The sequence below is a fragment of the Fusarium keratoplasticum genome, chromosome 5, assembly GCF_025433545.1.
Source record: "Fusarium keratoplasticum isolate Fu6.1 chromosome 5, whole genome shotgun sequence".
Taxonomy (NCBI): domain Eukaryota; kingdom Fungi; phylum Ascomycota; class Sordariomycetes; order Hypocreales; family Nectriaceae; genus Fusarium; species Fusarium keratoplasticum.
In genome coordinates, this window is record NC_070533.1 from 1,945,412 (window position 1) to 1,961,054 (window position 15,643).

At 53.7% G+C, this 15,643-nt stretch overlaps 4 protein-coding genes across 4 annotated transcripts; 2 read left to right on the plus strand and 2 right to left on the minus strand.

Moving 5' to 3' along the window:
• Window positions 1-760: 760 nt before the first annotated feature.
• Window positions 761-3,041, plus strand: NCS57_00723800 (uncharacterized protein; the record flags this gene model as incomplete). Its single annotated transcript, XM_053057094.1, has 2 exons — window positions 761-943; window positions 990-3,041. 2 exons carry the CDS (start codon window positions 761-763, stop codon window positions 3,039-3,041), a joined length of 2,235 nt encoding a protein of 744 aa, XP_052913289.1.
• Window positions 3,042-3,635: 594 nt separating this feature from the next.
• Window positions 3,636-6,135, minus strand: NCS57_00723900 (FHA domain-containing protein; the record flags this gene model as incomplete). The annotated part of the gene is made up of 5 exons (XM_053057095.1): window positions 3,636-4,948; window positions 5,000-5,541; window positions 5,592-5,776; window positions 5,832-6,040; window positions 6,108-6,135. The coding sequence occupies 5 exons, from the start codon at window positions 6,133-6,135 to the stop codon at window positions 3,636-3,638; spliced, it is 2,277 nt and encodes a 758-aa protein (XP_052913290.1).
• Window positions 6,136-9,518: 3,383 nt separating this feature from the next.
• On the plus strand, window positions 9,519-10,877 carry NCS57_00724000 (IFRD domain-containing protein; the record flags this gene model as incomplete). Its single annotated transcript, XM_053057096.1, has 1 exon — window positions 9,519-10,877. The coding sequence occupies one exon, from the start codon at window positions 9,519-9,521 to the stop codon at window positions 10,875-10,877; it is 1,359 nt and encodes a 452-aa protein (XP_052913291.1).
• Window positions 10,878-11,696: 819 nt separating this feature from the next.
• Window positions 11,697-12,546, minus strand: NCS57_00724100 (uncharacterized protein; the record flags this gene model as incomplete). Its single annotated transcript, XM_053057097.1, has 3 exons — window positions 12,399-12,546; window positions 11,928-12,289; window positions 11,697-11,879 (listed from the first exon to the last, which is right to left on the minus strand). Exons 1-3 carry the CDS (start codon window positions 12,445-12,447, stop codon window positions 11,697-11,699), a joined length of 594 nt encoding a protein of 197 aa, XP_052913292.1. The 5' UTR covers window positions 12,448-12,546.
• Window positions 12,547-15,643: the final 3,097 nt, after the last annotated feature.

Sequence of the window (15,643 nt, forward strand, 5' to 3'; positions counted from 1 at the left end):
TTGACAGCGGGAGAGGTGTGTAGACGTCAATATAAGCCCCTGCATTGACCACTTGTACCAATTCTTTTTCTGGATTGCTTCGTGTCTCTGTTGTCGTGTCTTTTGGCCGTCTCAAGTCAAGGCCTTTATGTGAGGACAACGTCATGGTGGACGGGTCCCCTGCAGCAAAAATGTTTGTTGTCTTGACCGCCTCGACCCATTGACCCCTCCGCTCGCCCATGGACGCACGTAATAGCTGTGTCTGCTGCATATGGCCCAGTCTCTGCCGTAGAAACGCTGTGATCTGACCGACGGTCTTGTTGCCCAACATGGCGCTCTAGTCGGACGAGTGGACCTGTCGACCCAGGCGACGGCCCGCGGGCAAGACCCCATACTCCAGTTCCAAGGGCATGCGGCTCGAGGGGAGCAAATAGAGCATCATGTTCATCCTGCAGTGCCAACTGTCGAGGCTTGTCCCGCCAAAGAGGACCCTGGTAGAGGCGTGGCCTGGACCTTGGGAGCTGGGGCCTTGATGCGGCCCCTGCCTTAGTCATCCGTCCACTTCCTTTGTTCTTCAATGGCTTGGCCACTCCATTTGTTTACTTTGCAACCCCACATAGCAACCAACCCAAACAAAGGCGACCAGGAGCTTCTGCTTTTTCTGCTATATGCGCATTCATTCCCGATCGTTGGACAGTTTCTCGAAAGAAAGGTCACATCGAAATTAGATCAGGGACATGAGTATCGACGCTCCGACACTGCTTCAGACTCTTCCCTAAGCATGATCGACACCGACAACCTTCGTACAGCATCGCTGTACATCAACAATCAGCTCCTCTCGAGAGGACTCCTTCGCGATGGCCAGAGCATTGATTTTGCCAGTCCGGCAATGTTTGATGATGAAGCTGCCGCGACAATGGGACGCATCGTGAGCGTCCTCAACGACTTGATTCTACGGCGCGATGTATGTAACCTCGTCTCCTCTGCTGAACGTCTACTGACTAGCTCAGCGCGACGCCGAGCATCGCGAATCGCTCTCTGCAACCATGCGAACCCTCCGCGCCGACAACCTCAAGCACACAAACGACATTGCGCGCCTAGCAGAGAAGCATACCGAGGCCAAGAGGAAGCTCGACATCGCCGAGGCGTCCGAGGCCTCCCTCAAATCGCAGATGAAGTCGGCTGATGCTGCTATCCGCGGCTTGAAAGAAGAGGTTGCCCGTACAAAGGGATTGGTCGCCCAGGCGCGCGCTGCTTGCGCAACCGATGTGCGGCGTCGCGATCGCCAGATTGATACCCTCAAGAAGCAGCTCGGCGAAGCTGGTCGCGCTCGAGGGGCGAGAGGAAACCCTGCCGTGACCTCGATTATTGTCACAGGGGACGTTGGCGAGCAAAAGTCATCCCCAGCACGAGGAGGAAGCACAAAATCAGATGACTATGATCTGCGCAACGAGACAAACTGTTTCCTAGCCAAGCTGGCCCAGAACCTTAGCGAGGAGAACGAGGCCATCCTGACCATAATGAGGAGGACGATGAAGCAACTACGCAACATGAGCGGGTGGAGCAACGAGAATGAGGATGGCCTCGTTGTTAAGCAAGAGGGCTGGGAGGACATGGCCGCAGAGCTGGACTCTGTGCTGGACCACATGCGGACAATTCTCACCAACCCGTCCTTTGTGCCTATCGAGGAGGTCATGGTCCGTGAGGAGGAAATCAGCCGCCTCAAGGATGGTTGGGTCAAGATGGAGAGCCGCTGGACTGAGGCCGTCCACCTTATTGATGGCTGGCGCAAGCGAATGGCCGCCAATGGCAGGCCCATCTGCGAGGAGGAGCTCCAGATGGGACTGCGACTCAGCCCTGTGCGTGTTAGAGACGTGGCAGAGACAAGACAGGCGGTTGGGCTGAGACTCTCGGCTGTGGCTGAGGAGCCTGAGGATGATATGGATGTCATGAACTCGCCGTGTCCTTCGGCGCACCGGTCTCCCCATATGCAGACCATCGACGAGTATGACCACGACGACCACGAGAGCGACCCCGAATCCGATTTTGACGACCATGTACCCGTGGAAGAGTACGATGTGGAGGAGCCCAACGTTCAGATCCTTCAGCAGTCAACAGGGGTGCCCTTCATGCAACATGAGCCCAACTCTTCTTCGCCTCTACCAGAACCTCCCCAGATGACGCCTCTACGAGATTCTTCATCAGCGGGCAACCGTGGCTCTGCGCGACTCAACAGGCATCCCAAGAAGCATGGTGACTATACCACCATTGTCGAGGAGGATACCTGGGAGATGGCCGGATTGGCTGATCCTCTACCCATCCGAGCGAACCGGGACCCTCTGGACCGTGTCTCCTCTGCTTCGTCCCTCGAAGAAGTCCTCCTGGTCAAGTCCCCAGAGCCTGCGCCTCAGATGAGTGAGACGAGGGCATCCACTCCTCGCCGAGGAAGTCCCCGACGCAGTGATAGAGCGTCTACGCCCCAGCAACAAACCCCTCGCCGTAGCGACAGAGCATCTACTCCTCAACAACAGAGTCCTCGACGAAGCGACAGGGCTTCCACACCTCATCGAGACAGCCCTCGACGCAGTGTAGATCGACCCGACTCTCGGTCAGGGACTGCGCCGCCATCTCCCAACCGCTCCCCACGCCGTACCGCCTCGCGCCTCCCACTGCCTCGAAACATCGACCCGGCCCCTCAACAGAGCCCTCTCACAATGGCCACCATTGCCGCCAAGCTGGCTGCTTCTGAGCGAGAGGCCGATGCTGCCCGAGTACGGGCCAAACTCCGTGCTGCTCGCGGCACCCGCGGCGTCAAGAAGCCCACCATCACCAGGTCACAGCCAGAGCCAGAGCCGGCGGCGCAAGAGCAAGACTCTCAGAGAAACGGGCTCGAGGACGTGGACCCCGTCAAGAGGGATCCCACGCCACCAGCAGAGGAGCATCAACTCAAGCCCGAAAAGAGACGGCGTGAACGACGAACAAGCAAGACGGCCTCGCGGCGGAGGAGTACACTAAGCCCGTGGGAGCTAGAGAGCTTGATCACAGGAAAGGTGCAACAGTGATGGGAAACGAAAAAAAAAAAAGAGGGCTTTCACGTATTGATGACGACGATGCTACGAGTGTGTATGCCTGGGATATCCTTGGGAAAGCTTGGAGCGAAACGAAACATTGGTCTGGCGTTTGGTGTAAAAGGGGGATTGCGTGGGCTCATCGACAAGGGGCCAGCCAAATATGTAGTTCTCTAATGCATGAGGCAATGACATGATACGGGGCGGAAGTTTGTATATCTAGATATTGAGATACTCAGCTAGTTTCTTGGCAATACAACACCTGTCTATATGCCTCCCCTGCCCCCAGAAACTGAGACTCATTTATGTGATTAGTTTTGAACTGGCGTCACGTTGAGCTTCAATGGGTACGTAATCATCAATTCCTAACAACACTTGACAAGAAAATCATCCTCCGCGCCTGTCCTCCGTCTGTCTGAGCTCAGAACTGGCGCATTTGTAAAAGATAGCTTGTCCCTTCCCTTCCAGCTTTGCATAGTCCTCATGTTCACATCAAAAGCCAGTAGTAGCATAAAGATCCATCCCTCAAACCCCCAATTCTCCCTTAACTCCAATACCAGTCAGTGAGTAGAACCATCCATCTTCCTTCTACAGCGTGGGGGCCGTGGCAATGAGAGCAGACATGACAGCGACGCCGCCCAGTGCTGCGTAACCGACTACCTCAGCGACACGTCGAAGACGCTTGCTTGGCGGGGCTGCCGCTGGCGTAGAAACTGCAGGGCGAGCCATGTTGTTCATACGGCGTCTGAACCGAAGACGGGCATAGCGCGATCGGTCGCCCCGGGGAACCACTTCAGCGTGCTTCTCTTCCTCCGGTGTAAGCTGAGAAATGTCTTCGGCCTTTCTCTTCGAAGATCGAGGAGTCTCTGGTAGGTCGTGTGACGCCTCGGGTAGCTTGGGCTCAGCATGCTCAACGTTGTGAGCTGGTTCTTCAGCGATATCGCTGGAGGGCATGGCCTTCTCGTCGGTTTTCTCATTGCCGCCCTGAGTCAACTCCAAGGGCTCCTCTTCCCTCTTGTCCGCGGTATTAGCATCAAGACCACCATCGACATCATCCATGGCATCAACAATAGCAGCAGGGGCATCCGTAACGACAGCATCGGCGCTATCAACAGCACCATCAGCAGCACCATCATTGTCCTTCTTGCTGAGAGCGTACTCATAGGCAGATGATGCATCCACGGCGGGCTCTTCTGTGGAAGAAGGCACCTCGGGCTCCTGAGGGGGCGTGTTGAGGAACTCGGCACCAGACTTTGCTAGGTCAGAATCAACCAGCTGGAGCCCTTCGCTAGTGTCGTTGTTGTGTGTTTCCTTCTTCCGCTTGGAGAAAGACGGAACTGGACGCAAACTCTCTTCTAGAGCATGCTTGCGGGGAGGCCTCCGGGAATCTGGGCTGGAGAGAGAAGGACTCTGGGGGACTGGCAGTGGTGTCTGGAAACGGGGCTGAGGTAGCTGCGAGCTACTTGCCATGGACAACGAGTCGGCCTTGTTTGCTTCGCGAGCAGCGAAGAATTCGTGCTTTCCTGTCTTCAGACCTAGGATCTCGGCTCCCGACAATCCCTCCTGGTAAGGACGGGAGAACAATGGCTGTTGGGGAATGGTCTCCGAGATGGAAGGCAGCCTTGGGTGCACAACCAGGTTCCGTGGCAGAACGGCGACGGGGAAGGGGTTCAAGAGGTAATCCATCTGAGGGGTGGCTGTTCCACGGCTGACTGGTTGAGATTGTTCCGGTGCCGGGGCTCCCACGGGCGTGGCCTGAATCTCCTTGGCAAAGCTGGGGAGTGAGGAAGGCACAGTTACGCGACTCCCGACTTGCGAAAACTCCCACATATGGCCGGCGTCCTCTGGGTCCTCCTGGTCCTCCGGCTCATCCGACTCATCCAGAGGGTCTTCGCAGTTGTCTAAAAACAAGTCAATACTGGCCAGAGTATCGAATTCTTGGTGATCCATACACTCATCCTCCTCAAACTCATCACGCTCCTCAAAGTCTCGCTCGCTCATATCATCCGAATCTTCATCTTCGTCCTGCATGATGGCAGACACAGGGGAGAATCCGACGCTCTCATCATCAGATTCAGTTCCAGGCAAACTCTCCGTGTCCATATCCGTCGACTGTGTCAGGTTGATATTGTCGACGTTTGAGAATGACCAGGGGTCACGGGGCGAGTGAGGAGCATCATATTCAGAATCCTCCATCGGGATAGGAACAGATACGCGAGCCTGAGTTCTCGTCATATCTGAATCAGGCTTTGAGCTGGGAGAAAACAAAGCCTGGTGATCCACCTCATCCCTCACGTTGGACAGGGGATATTGATCCTTGGTCGTCAGATCGATTGGGGACTCGCTGGGAGACGATGCAGGGAATGCGGCGGGGAAAATCTTCATGGTGCGCAGGACCTCGTAGCTCTCGCGGACTTGTTCGTCTTTCTCGCTGTCCGAATATTCCACGTCAGTGTCATCGGGAACACTGAAAACCTTGGGTCGATCCTCAGGGCTGATGCGATGGTTAGCTTTTCGGAGTAAATGGAAAGGGGCAAAGCTTACTCGACGGTGCCGAATTCTAGTCGGGCCTTCATCGTGCAGGGAGGATATCGTTCCATGCCTCTCTCAATAGGGATTCCAAACTTTACCATGTCGCCAGTGGCCAAGACTGAGTAGGAGCCCCGAAGCAGTCGCTGCTCGTTCTTGAAGGTGCCGTGGAGGGATCCGTTGTCCTTTATGTACACCTTCTGTTGAAAGGCCACATCAGCATAGGAAACCACAAAGTTTAAAAGAAAAGCTTACCTGCTTGTCGACGTCAAGCTTGAGTTCAGCATGCGTGCGGGACATGACAGCCGAGTCGAACCATGCATTGTTCTTAGCAGCCTCAAAGGTCGAGTTTCGCTTGCTCGTACGCCCGATCGCAATAGTAGGCTTCTCTTTGGTGAGGAAGAAGCGGCGATCAGGAAAGGCGAAGTCGGATGGAGGGTCGATGCTCTCGAGCGTGACCAGCACTGGCAAGGGTTAGGAGCTGCCCAACACTGGAGGATATTGGGGTTGGATTTTGGGGTTTCATCATACCTTCGTCGCGATACTGAGGCACTGCCATTTTGATCAAGTTCGGCGTGCGAGGCAGCCTTGAACAAGAAGTTAAGACGTGGTTGATTTATCGAAGTGGTGAGGGGTGTATCTCGGCGCAGTGCAGTCCAGTGCAGGCGTCTCCCGCTGAGGCGTACAGTTAACGACGTCAGCGGGGCCGAGGATGGGGCAGGTGAGGCAGAGTAGACTGGAGGATGAGGCCGAAACCATGCGCAAAGCAAGAAGAAGAGGTCACGGAGATGAAGATGGAGAGAATGAGGAGAGATGAGAAAAGAAGGCACAATGAAGATGAATGCAAGAGTAAGAGAGGGCGAGCGGATAGGTGACTTGTGAGGTGCTGAGAAGGGTCGAAGGTGAATCCGATCGAGGTGGGGCAGAGGTGCTGCGGTATCAGGCAGAAGGCAGACAGGTGACTGAGGGAGGTCCCGCAGGCAGCGATAAGCGGCTTATCGGAGCTCGGCGGGGGAGGTAGTTGGGTGGAGGGGTGATTGCTCACAGTGTGGCACACGGCTTGTCGAAGGATGCCGGAACGACTTCCTGCCTTTGGCCCACGGAAAGCAATAACATTTTATCATGATAATTTGGTCTTAGTAGATCTTCAACATACAATAGCTATACCTTTTTGCCACAAGCCTGTGAAATCAATGAATGCTATTGCTTGACATCATACATTCTCTGAGATGCGGTTGGTATGGTACAGTGTGAACAGCCTGCTTGGGAGCTCCCTTCACACGGAGACAGACTACCCATGTCCCTGGCTCGGAGCACCTGGATGTCTTGAAAGTGCTACAGCTCCTAGGTACCGGGTAAGCTGGCATTCAGTGCGCGGAGAAATTATTCTTAGAATTATGACTCCTCAAGAAGAGAGTTTATGCCGCCTTTTCTTAGAGAGGCTTAAACAAAGAACCCGTCGTTCAAGAGCCCGAATGTTGGGAGCTTCTCAGGGCAGGGAGTCCATACTTTAAGTGGTTTCAGGGTCTCAGCAGCTAAGCCTATTAGCCCGGTGAGTGGGCGTGTGCATGGGGGCGCACTGTACATGGCAGCACGGACTGCCGAGACAGCCTCGATTTAGACGGACCAGGAGATGGATGATTCTCTCACTCGGCCTTGAATTGCAATCTACCTGGATGGATACACAGAGTACGAGGCTTCTCAGGCCACAAACCTCGAGTATAAAGCACAGGACTCGGCTCAAGTAAGCGGGCCTTTGCATTTTTAGCTCGGCGAGCAACCAGAGCTGACTGACATGATCGCCTTGATGCGAGGGTCGGACCGACGGTAACGAAGCAAACAGGCCATGGATGTCTAGGACAGAGATACAGCACAGTATGCAAATGGATCACCGAGGAGGATGGATGGTATCTGTAGGTAGGCTACAAATTTCAAGCTAACATAAATGCGGCATGGCAGGTCGCTTTGGAGCCATCTCATCAATAATGCTACTGTAGATGATGAGCACCTGATGCTCGCTTGCTATCTGAAGTGGACTCCCTCCCCCGCCGCGCCACCACAACACATATCCATCTCGACCACTGGTCAGTGAATCAGGCTCCGAGAGGGGATATGGTTCGCAATAATCGCAATAGCCATCGCCAGGACCAAGGCACCTGCGGCTACCACGTTTCGCCCGCTTATTTGCGTAATTTGAGAGGAGATGCTGCAATAGTTCAGGCAGTGAGGCTCCCTTGCCTTGAGTGAAGCGAGCATGACCGTGCAAAACGACAGGCTTTCACACACGGCATAAAGCCGCAATCAATGAATATGGTTCACGGCAAACCCTGGCCCCTGAACAGACAACTCGATGCGGCCTCCGGATTGAAGCCTCCGTGCTCGAGCCGTTCTATGGCCAGTTTCACAAGGCACAACCAGCATGAATCGCAAGCCCCTGTTTCCTGTGGCATTTCTTGTCGGTCGCCTATTGAAAAGCTACACGCCCCGATTCCCTCCACGGATGCCAACTCAGTCAGGCCCGAAAGCAAGCGACTTCAGCTCACATCCAGAGAAAGCCTGTCACATGTCGGCTGACGAGCCAGCGGAGTAACGCTGCCTGATGACCCAACAAGACAGCCCGAGAACAGACACGAGCTCATCGACTGGCCAAGAGCGCGCAATTTTCTGTCTCATCGTCCCGTGCTTTTTCGTCGGCTTTTCCGCCCTGAATCAGAGCAGAAACCCATCTCGGCTGGTCGTGACAACGGCCTAGAACCCTATTCCTCCCGGGGCTTGCTTCTGCTGTTCAGGTGGTCTTTTGCCAACAATTAGCGGCCCGCAGTCACACCACCGCCTTTATCGTCAGTTTCCTTCTCGCCCGGACAAGCCCGCAAAACATCGCAGGATATTCATAAGCGATAAGGGGAATTCGGTAGCAGACGCGCACAAATCTGTCAACCAGGGATCCAGTCGCGTAAAGTGATGATCGATGACGCTGTTCAAGACAAGGGTTGTTGATGGGAGGCACTTGCTAACGAGTGGAGCAGCGGGCGAGTGGGACGAAACAGCGGGGGGGCTGCCGGATGTCTCTAGCGGTTCCCTGACCCTTTTTCTGGGGACAGGCGTTGGATGTTGTCATGATGGGGCCAAGGTCAAGCCCAGGAACAACGGCGTTGAGAAGCCTTGCTCAGGAGAAGCACTGGCAAAGATCTCACAAGCAGCTTGGGAGCCATCGCCCGAGATCTAAGGGAATCTAGAAAGCTCCAGGTACGCTTATCTAGACGCATTACCAAGCCCATAACTGTCGTGCATGATTGCATCCAGTGATGCATGACAACCAGACGTGGACAGACAGCTTCGCCAGGGTTCGCCACTGGAGCCCTGACATTTCTCAGCGGCTGATCTTGACTGGCTGATGGTCCGGGCCCTGACCCAGGCCCCCCTTCCCGGACCAGGCCAGGGTCGCCACACCAGCTCACGTTCCTCCGCCACGCCACAACCCAGTTCTCCTTGATTTAAGAAATATTCATCGCTGTGCGCTTCCAGTCTTGTTCCTCTGCTTTCTCTCTTTTCAACCCACACAAGGTGCGCCTCTTCGTTAACACCTATCCCCGAAACTCTGATCGAATCACCCTCATGGACTTTATGCCTCGCTACGCTTATAAAGTTGTCCAAGCCCCCGTCTATTGTTCCCATCTCAGTCGACCTAGACCGAAAGCCATACCCAAGTGACAGAGCCTGTCAGACTCTCTCACGACGAGGATCACTTGCCGCACAGCTTTCGACTTGCTGAATCGCTACTAAACTTGCTTATACTCTGGCTACGCCCTTTGCAAGTTTTCCTCGTCGGCCTACACAATACACAACTCTCGATCACCACTTAACAGACTCGTCCACGGACCATCCCAGCGAATCCACTCCTCGAGCACTAATTAATCGATTTGCCAAGCAACCACCGACAAAATGATGAACCACGCCCGAGTCAAGGCCCTCAAGGGCGACGGCAAGACCGTATCCAAAAAAGCCATCAAGTCTGGTCGCGCTTCTGCTAGCCAGACCCCTCGAAGCTCCCCCTTCGCCTCTCTTCTGACGTCACCTGCGCATTCCACAGCCCCGAGCAGGGCCGCCTCTGACCTGAGCGAGGACGACTACGACTTTGACGACACTGTTAGCACGCATTCCGGAAGCTCCCTAGTCGAAGCCAACGAGGATGGTACTAGCACCTTTGACGCCAAACAGCTCATCGAGGAGCTCCAGGATCGCAAGCACAACAACAGCGACACCCGAATCCAACTATTGGAATTGTACATCAAGGTTCTGCGAACTCGCTACGGCCCTTCCACGCACGAGTGGCTTGACGAGTCGGCCAATGCCCTCGCCGAGCTTTTCCTTCGAGGCGCCAACCGTGGACTGGAAGCCAGGGAGCGTCTGCTCAACTTGCAGTCCTACATTCTGACCCTGAGCACTACCGAAGACGCTGACGTTTACGAGCATGCCGAAGCGACCCTGAAGCAGATTGTGGCCGACGACGATGACGAGGAATGCAAGGCATATGGCATCTACGCCCTGTGCTTTACAGCGCTCTATGGTGGTGGCGGCGAGAATGAAGCCTTGGATCTACTTGACTACCTGAACACCATCATCGAGTCTGATGGTGAACACATTGATGCTTATGACAACGGCTTCATTGTTGCAGCAGCCCTGCAGGGGTGGGCCTTTGTGGCCAGTCATGTTGATGACTTTTCCTACGCGGCGTTGATGGCCCTGGACGGATTCTATGACCAGCTGGACAGTGTCGACGTTGGGGTCCAATCCAACGCCGCAGCATGCATCGCTCTCATCTTTGAAGCGGCGCGAAACCACGAAGAGGAAACCGGAGAGACCTGGGAGTTGCCCGTCAACCCCGAGAAGCTTACTGGTCGCATGTCAGAGCTCGCCAAGCAGAGCTCCAAGTCTGTTTCCAAGAAGGACCGTCGTGACCTTCGCGACAGTCTCATTAGTGCCATCACCTCTCTTGAGAAGGGAGTTGGTCCCGGATACTCATCCGCTGGATATGCGCCCCAGAAGAGTGACAAGAGGCCTACCAACAAGACCAATGAGGATGGTGTTGTCGAGTTTGGATACCGCCACAAGCTCCGCCTCGGCAACTACGTTGCCGTGATCGACTCGTGGTCGCTCTCCTCTCGAATCAACATGATGAAGCTCATTTTTGGTGGGCATTTGCAGAAGCACATCTTTGAGAACCCTGTTGTTTCAGAGTGTCTCAGTGACGCTGACTTTAGCGACCAAGGTCCCGTGGCTAAGAAGCCCGCGAAGAGATAAATTCAGAATGGATGGAGTATTGTTGGTTTGTTTTTTTCGTTGGCGTTCTTGTTGGGCATTTGAGCGAGAATCAGTCTCGCTGTGAAGCACATGACTACGGGCCATCTCGTAGTCACAGTTCAGTCAGTTTCCCAAACCTGTGTGTCCTAGAGACCATAGAGACTTGGAATATGCAATATATGTTTTATAGTCATTATTTAGTTCAAACAGTCTTCTTTACAGTTCTGCTGTCGTGTGTGCTGGCGTTCAGTATACCTCTTCAACCACTGCTTTCCACAATGAACGTTCTCTTCTATATGTGTGACAGTTATTCTACAATCTTGTTAAGGCTTTATGCAGTATCTCACTTATCACGCATCAAGGTAAGTAGGCACAGTGATCAGATGTCCACCCAAGGTGACACTTTTCCCTCCAACTATGGGCGTATTCTTCATGATCGAGGGCTTGGCGCACCGGGTCCCCACTCTGGTTCATGAACGCAACACGCATATTTCCATATGGACGAGGCGAGAACATCAAGCCTGATAATTAGGATGCCGCTTCTATTTTCATGGCCCCTCATCTTCGGCGACCTCAGCCGTATATTATGGCTCGTTGTATGTTGTATTGAGTATTGGATAGAGGAAGGTAAATGTGCTCGCTTGTAGGTGTCATTGGGCTATTAGTTGAATGTACATAATTATGATGTATTAATACTAGATGTCTTTCTCTCTATGCAAAGAATCCAACCGAAACGCCATACCCTTTCTGATTATAGTGACCCAGACAATAATGTGCGTAATGAAAAACCGTCCAAGGACGTTGGGTAGAGATACCCTCTCAAGCATCGAGCGGGTCCGCCAAGAAATCGTAGCCTTCCTCGGGAGGAAGAAGATACGCCGAGAGGACAAGTCCTGCGGCACCGAGGAGGCAGATGATGGCGCTGACTGTGCTCAGATAAAAGGAGGCGTCCAGGTTCCATCCAGGGATGGTGAATTGGTCGTCGTTATCGTAAAGGTAAGCCTGGCCCAGTTAGCATATCTTCCACGTCTTTGGACCCAGTAGACTTACAACGATGGAGATGGTGATGAATTCAACAACAGCGACCAACGTCATCATGCTTCCAACAAAAGGCCATCCCGTCTCCCGCTTGTACTTGCCACCGCTCATGATGACGACGAAAGTCACCAAGCCTCCCAAACAGAGAATGGTAGCGAACGAAGCCATAAATCCAACCGTCCTCCACAGGGAGCAAAAGTAGCGCTCCCCTTGACACAGCTCCTTGGGTGGAAAGTCCAGACATTGCGGTTCGGTCAGAGTCGAACAGCTCTTGTGCAGGCCGATGTGCTTCTCGACAGTCTCGCCGCTAGCGGTCGTGACGGAGTAGCTGACCCAGTTGGGCAGCCAGATCGAGGTCACGATCATGACGGTCGCTGTCGCGCGTTAGTGATGCTCTTTTCCTGTTGATGTTTCACAGAGTGGAGGGTCTCGAACGACGTCATCGCGGATGGCGTGTGGCGGGGGAGTATGGGGCGAACGTACCGGCCGCAAAGGCCACCAGGGCCGATGTGTAGATGGAGACTCGGGTCATGGCAATTCCTATCGAGGCAGCTTTCGTCAAGAGTGAAGAAAAAAGAGGTAAAAGGTTGCGTGGGAGATGGAAGAGGAAATGTTGGTGCCTGTTTGCCTGTCATGGTCGGCTTGAAACAGGGAATGGGCGCGTGGCTGGTGGAGAGGTAAAGTGGCATCTGTAGGGATCCAGCGGGGTTTGTTGTGGCTTAGATCCTGGAGCATTAAAGGAACAAGCGCGCCAGGCACGACAGTGGGATTGAGACGATTTCCAGCTTGGAGCAATTGAATAGTAAAGTGAAATGAACATAGAACCGATTTATTTTGTGTATTTATTGAATCCTTCGCTATTTCATGCTGGGTTGTCGCAATCAAGCGACAGTGATCAAGGCAAGTTTACAGCATAACAGATAACAGCTATTTCTGGCGGTAAAAGCACCTTATCAGATAGCAGCATATCACTTAAACAACAAGGTCATGTAGTCTGACAGTGATAATGCATCAAAGAACAATAAGAGCGTTGTATAACGAAGAAAAAGAAGAAAAATACAAGAGAGAATGCATCTTCCAATCCATCCTCAGCTTTCACTGACAAGGTCCTCGCTTCTCATGAGCATTTGTTGAGCATCAGGCAGAAGATTCTCGCCATGACGGCCTCAGGACCCCTGAACAATCTCCATAACTCTGCCAAGCCCTCGTTTATGAAACAAAAATTGCCATATTTACTCCCGGGCCAGCTGTCAGTTGCCTAGCTGAGAAATGGCGTCGAACCGGATCACTCTCCCCCCGTCCCGGACAGCAGATGCCCAGTTCCTGCAAGATGTGCCCCCCTCAGCCTTGGGAGACTCGTCAGCTGGTGCTCTTATCAAGATGCAACGAGTGAATCCTTCTATGGGATCTTGCCTTGGATACGTGGAGTGCGTCCTGTAGGGAATCCCCTGTCTGTACGACAACGAAGCTGTCAGCAACGGAACAAATATGCTCCCAGCTGAAGTATCTCAGACAGCCTCCCCCGGTGTCAACCTTGGCCTAGGTACGGCTGAGCTCCTCGGGGGTGTTAGACAAGGGCGCGCCACAATAAGTGGCCTTGATCGGTGCTTGTCTGGAAAGCTGTAACCATCGCGGGTCCAAGAATCTGCCGCGCTGCGGTTAGCCAACCCCGAATAGATCACTCCCACGTCCGCAGACTAGGGCGGTTTCAGACGTCATTGCCATGCTGTCATTTATGGGTGTCCTTCTCTCGCTCTCTCGCAAGATGACCTAAAAACGTACATGGCTTTGCACCAAGCTGCTTCAGTCGGTGGCTGGCACTACCGGCCCAGGATGTGAGGACGGGCAACGGAGAGGGCTGAGAGGTCACGTTCCTTGCTCCTCGAGCAGTATTTTCTCTCCTCCTTTCAGCTGTTAACCCCTGGTTTATGAGATTCTGACGTCGACGTCAGGACAGGAGCAGAAGGGTCGCTCCCTCTGCTCACCTTCTCATATCATGACTGTAAGGTTCCCGAAGTGAGACATCTACACACAGTGCAATGGAAGAAAACAGGAAATTTGCAAGAGCATAAAGCCGCTTAGGCAACATTGACCTCAAGGCGCAGCCCATCGAGTAGCCGTTGCAGAGCGACATGACAACTGCGCATCAAAGAGCGCATGCTTGCGTCCTGGAAAGAGTGAGTTATCAATTCCCCAATGCCCATAAATAAAAAGGAAATGTCTTTTTTTACTGCATGCGAGGAGAAGGCAGTATTCAACACCCCATTATAGCTTACGGGCTTTTGTGGTTGCGCATTTCCCCCCCTCCATATGCAGCCCTCGCGGGCCAAAAAGAAAGGATTCTGCCTTGGCTGTCGTCGAAACATGCCTTGGCCCGGTGACCCAAGGGGAGGAGACGGTGCAGTTCGATTGGGCCCGTCCTGCGAGTCGACGGAGTTTTCCATCTCGTGCTCTGATGCGCTGCTGCACTGCCACCCCTCAGTCCCAAGATCTGGGAATGTGTGTCTGGCCAGACTCTCAACCACCATTTTCGTTCTTGCTCTTCAATGTCCTGCACTGGACTGACTCTCACAGCTTTTCGGCATCTCCCGCTTTCTGTCTGCCCGAGAGCCTGGAACCAAGGGGCCTCCGGCATGACGACGTTCCGGGTGGGGGATGCAGTGAGACATGCTGGATGGTCGGCAGTCGACGATATCGTCTTTACGAGAAACAAGTGGTTTTTGCTCGGATTAGCTGCCGAGTTTAAATTCCCGTCTTAGTCATACAACTTAGTTGCCAAGATTTGCTTGCTTGTTTGCTACAGTCTGTCATCAATGGTGATGGCATCTCCCGCGGAACTCGCGAAACTCCATGCCAGACATGCTCGAATCGTCAAATGTCTGCCGCTATTCTCGCACAAAAACCTTGGTTTCAGCTGAGGATTCTGTGGCATATGACGATTGCATCTCGATGCTGTCATTGGCCGCAAAGAGGTAGCCACGAAAAAGCCATGTAAGACTCAGCCCAACTCAACTAAGGAAACCAGAGCCAATGGCTCGGCGCCACACAGACGGCGCCCGTTTGATCCCCCTTTCGGCGACCACATTTTTCCCTAACCACCAGCCAGGACTCTTGGTATCGTGGTGGGGGATAGAGGGCCAAGGACTCTTCGCTGGTGAGCCACATTGTCGGCTCCTGCATGGACGGGACCAGGACGAAACGAGCCTAGGCAATGCGCCTCGACGCAACTTTCCGTACAGTGCTTGTCCCTGGCCTTGTACTGACGCCCTGCCGGATCTTCTGCCTGCTGCTGTGGGATTCTGGCTTCTCTCCCGTCTATCTTGTATTAGGCAGCATGGCCGATACTCAAGACTTGGTTGAGGGTTGCGGGTTGTAAGCTCCATGCAACGCAAGACGGCCTCGCAGAATCTTGTCGACAACGGTCCTGGGCCAACCATTGAGGAAACATCAGGTTGGTGGCTGATTTTGTCTCGCTGCTAGAGCATCCCTTGTCAAATCTCGATGAGAGAGCCCCGGTAGGGGACCACTAACCTCGTCTTTGATGAAAAGCAACTGCGGCCTGTGGATCAGACAATATCAAGCTTCAGCAGGAGAATACAGGGAACAATACCAAACTTGCGCCTCCCTGGACGTGACCGGGGTGTCCGATATACTCCCAACTTTGAAGCTGTCTCGGACAACAAACAACACGGAAGCATAGCCATGAGCGGTGTGTGTGCGTTGCAACG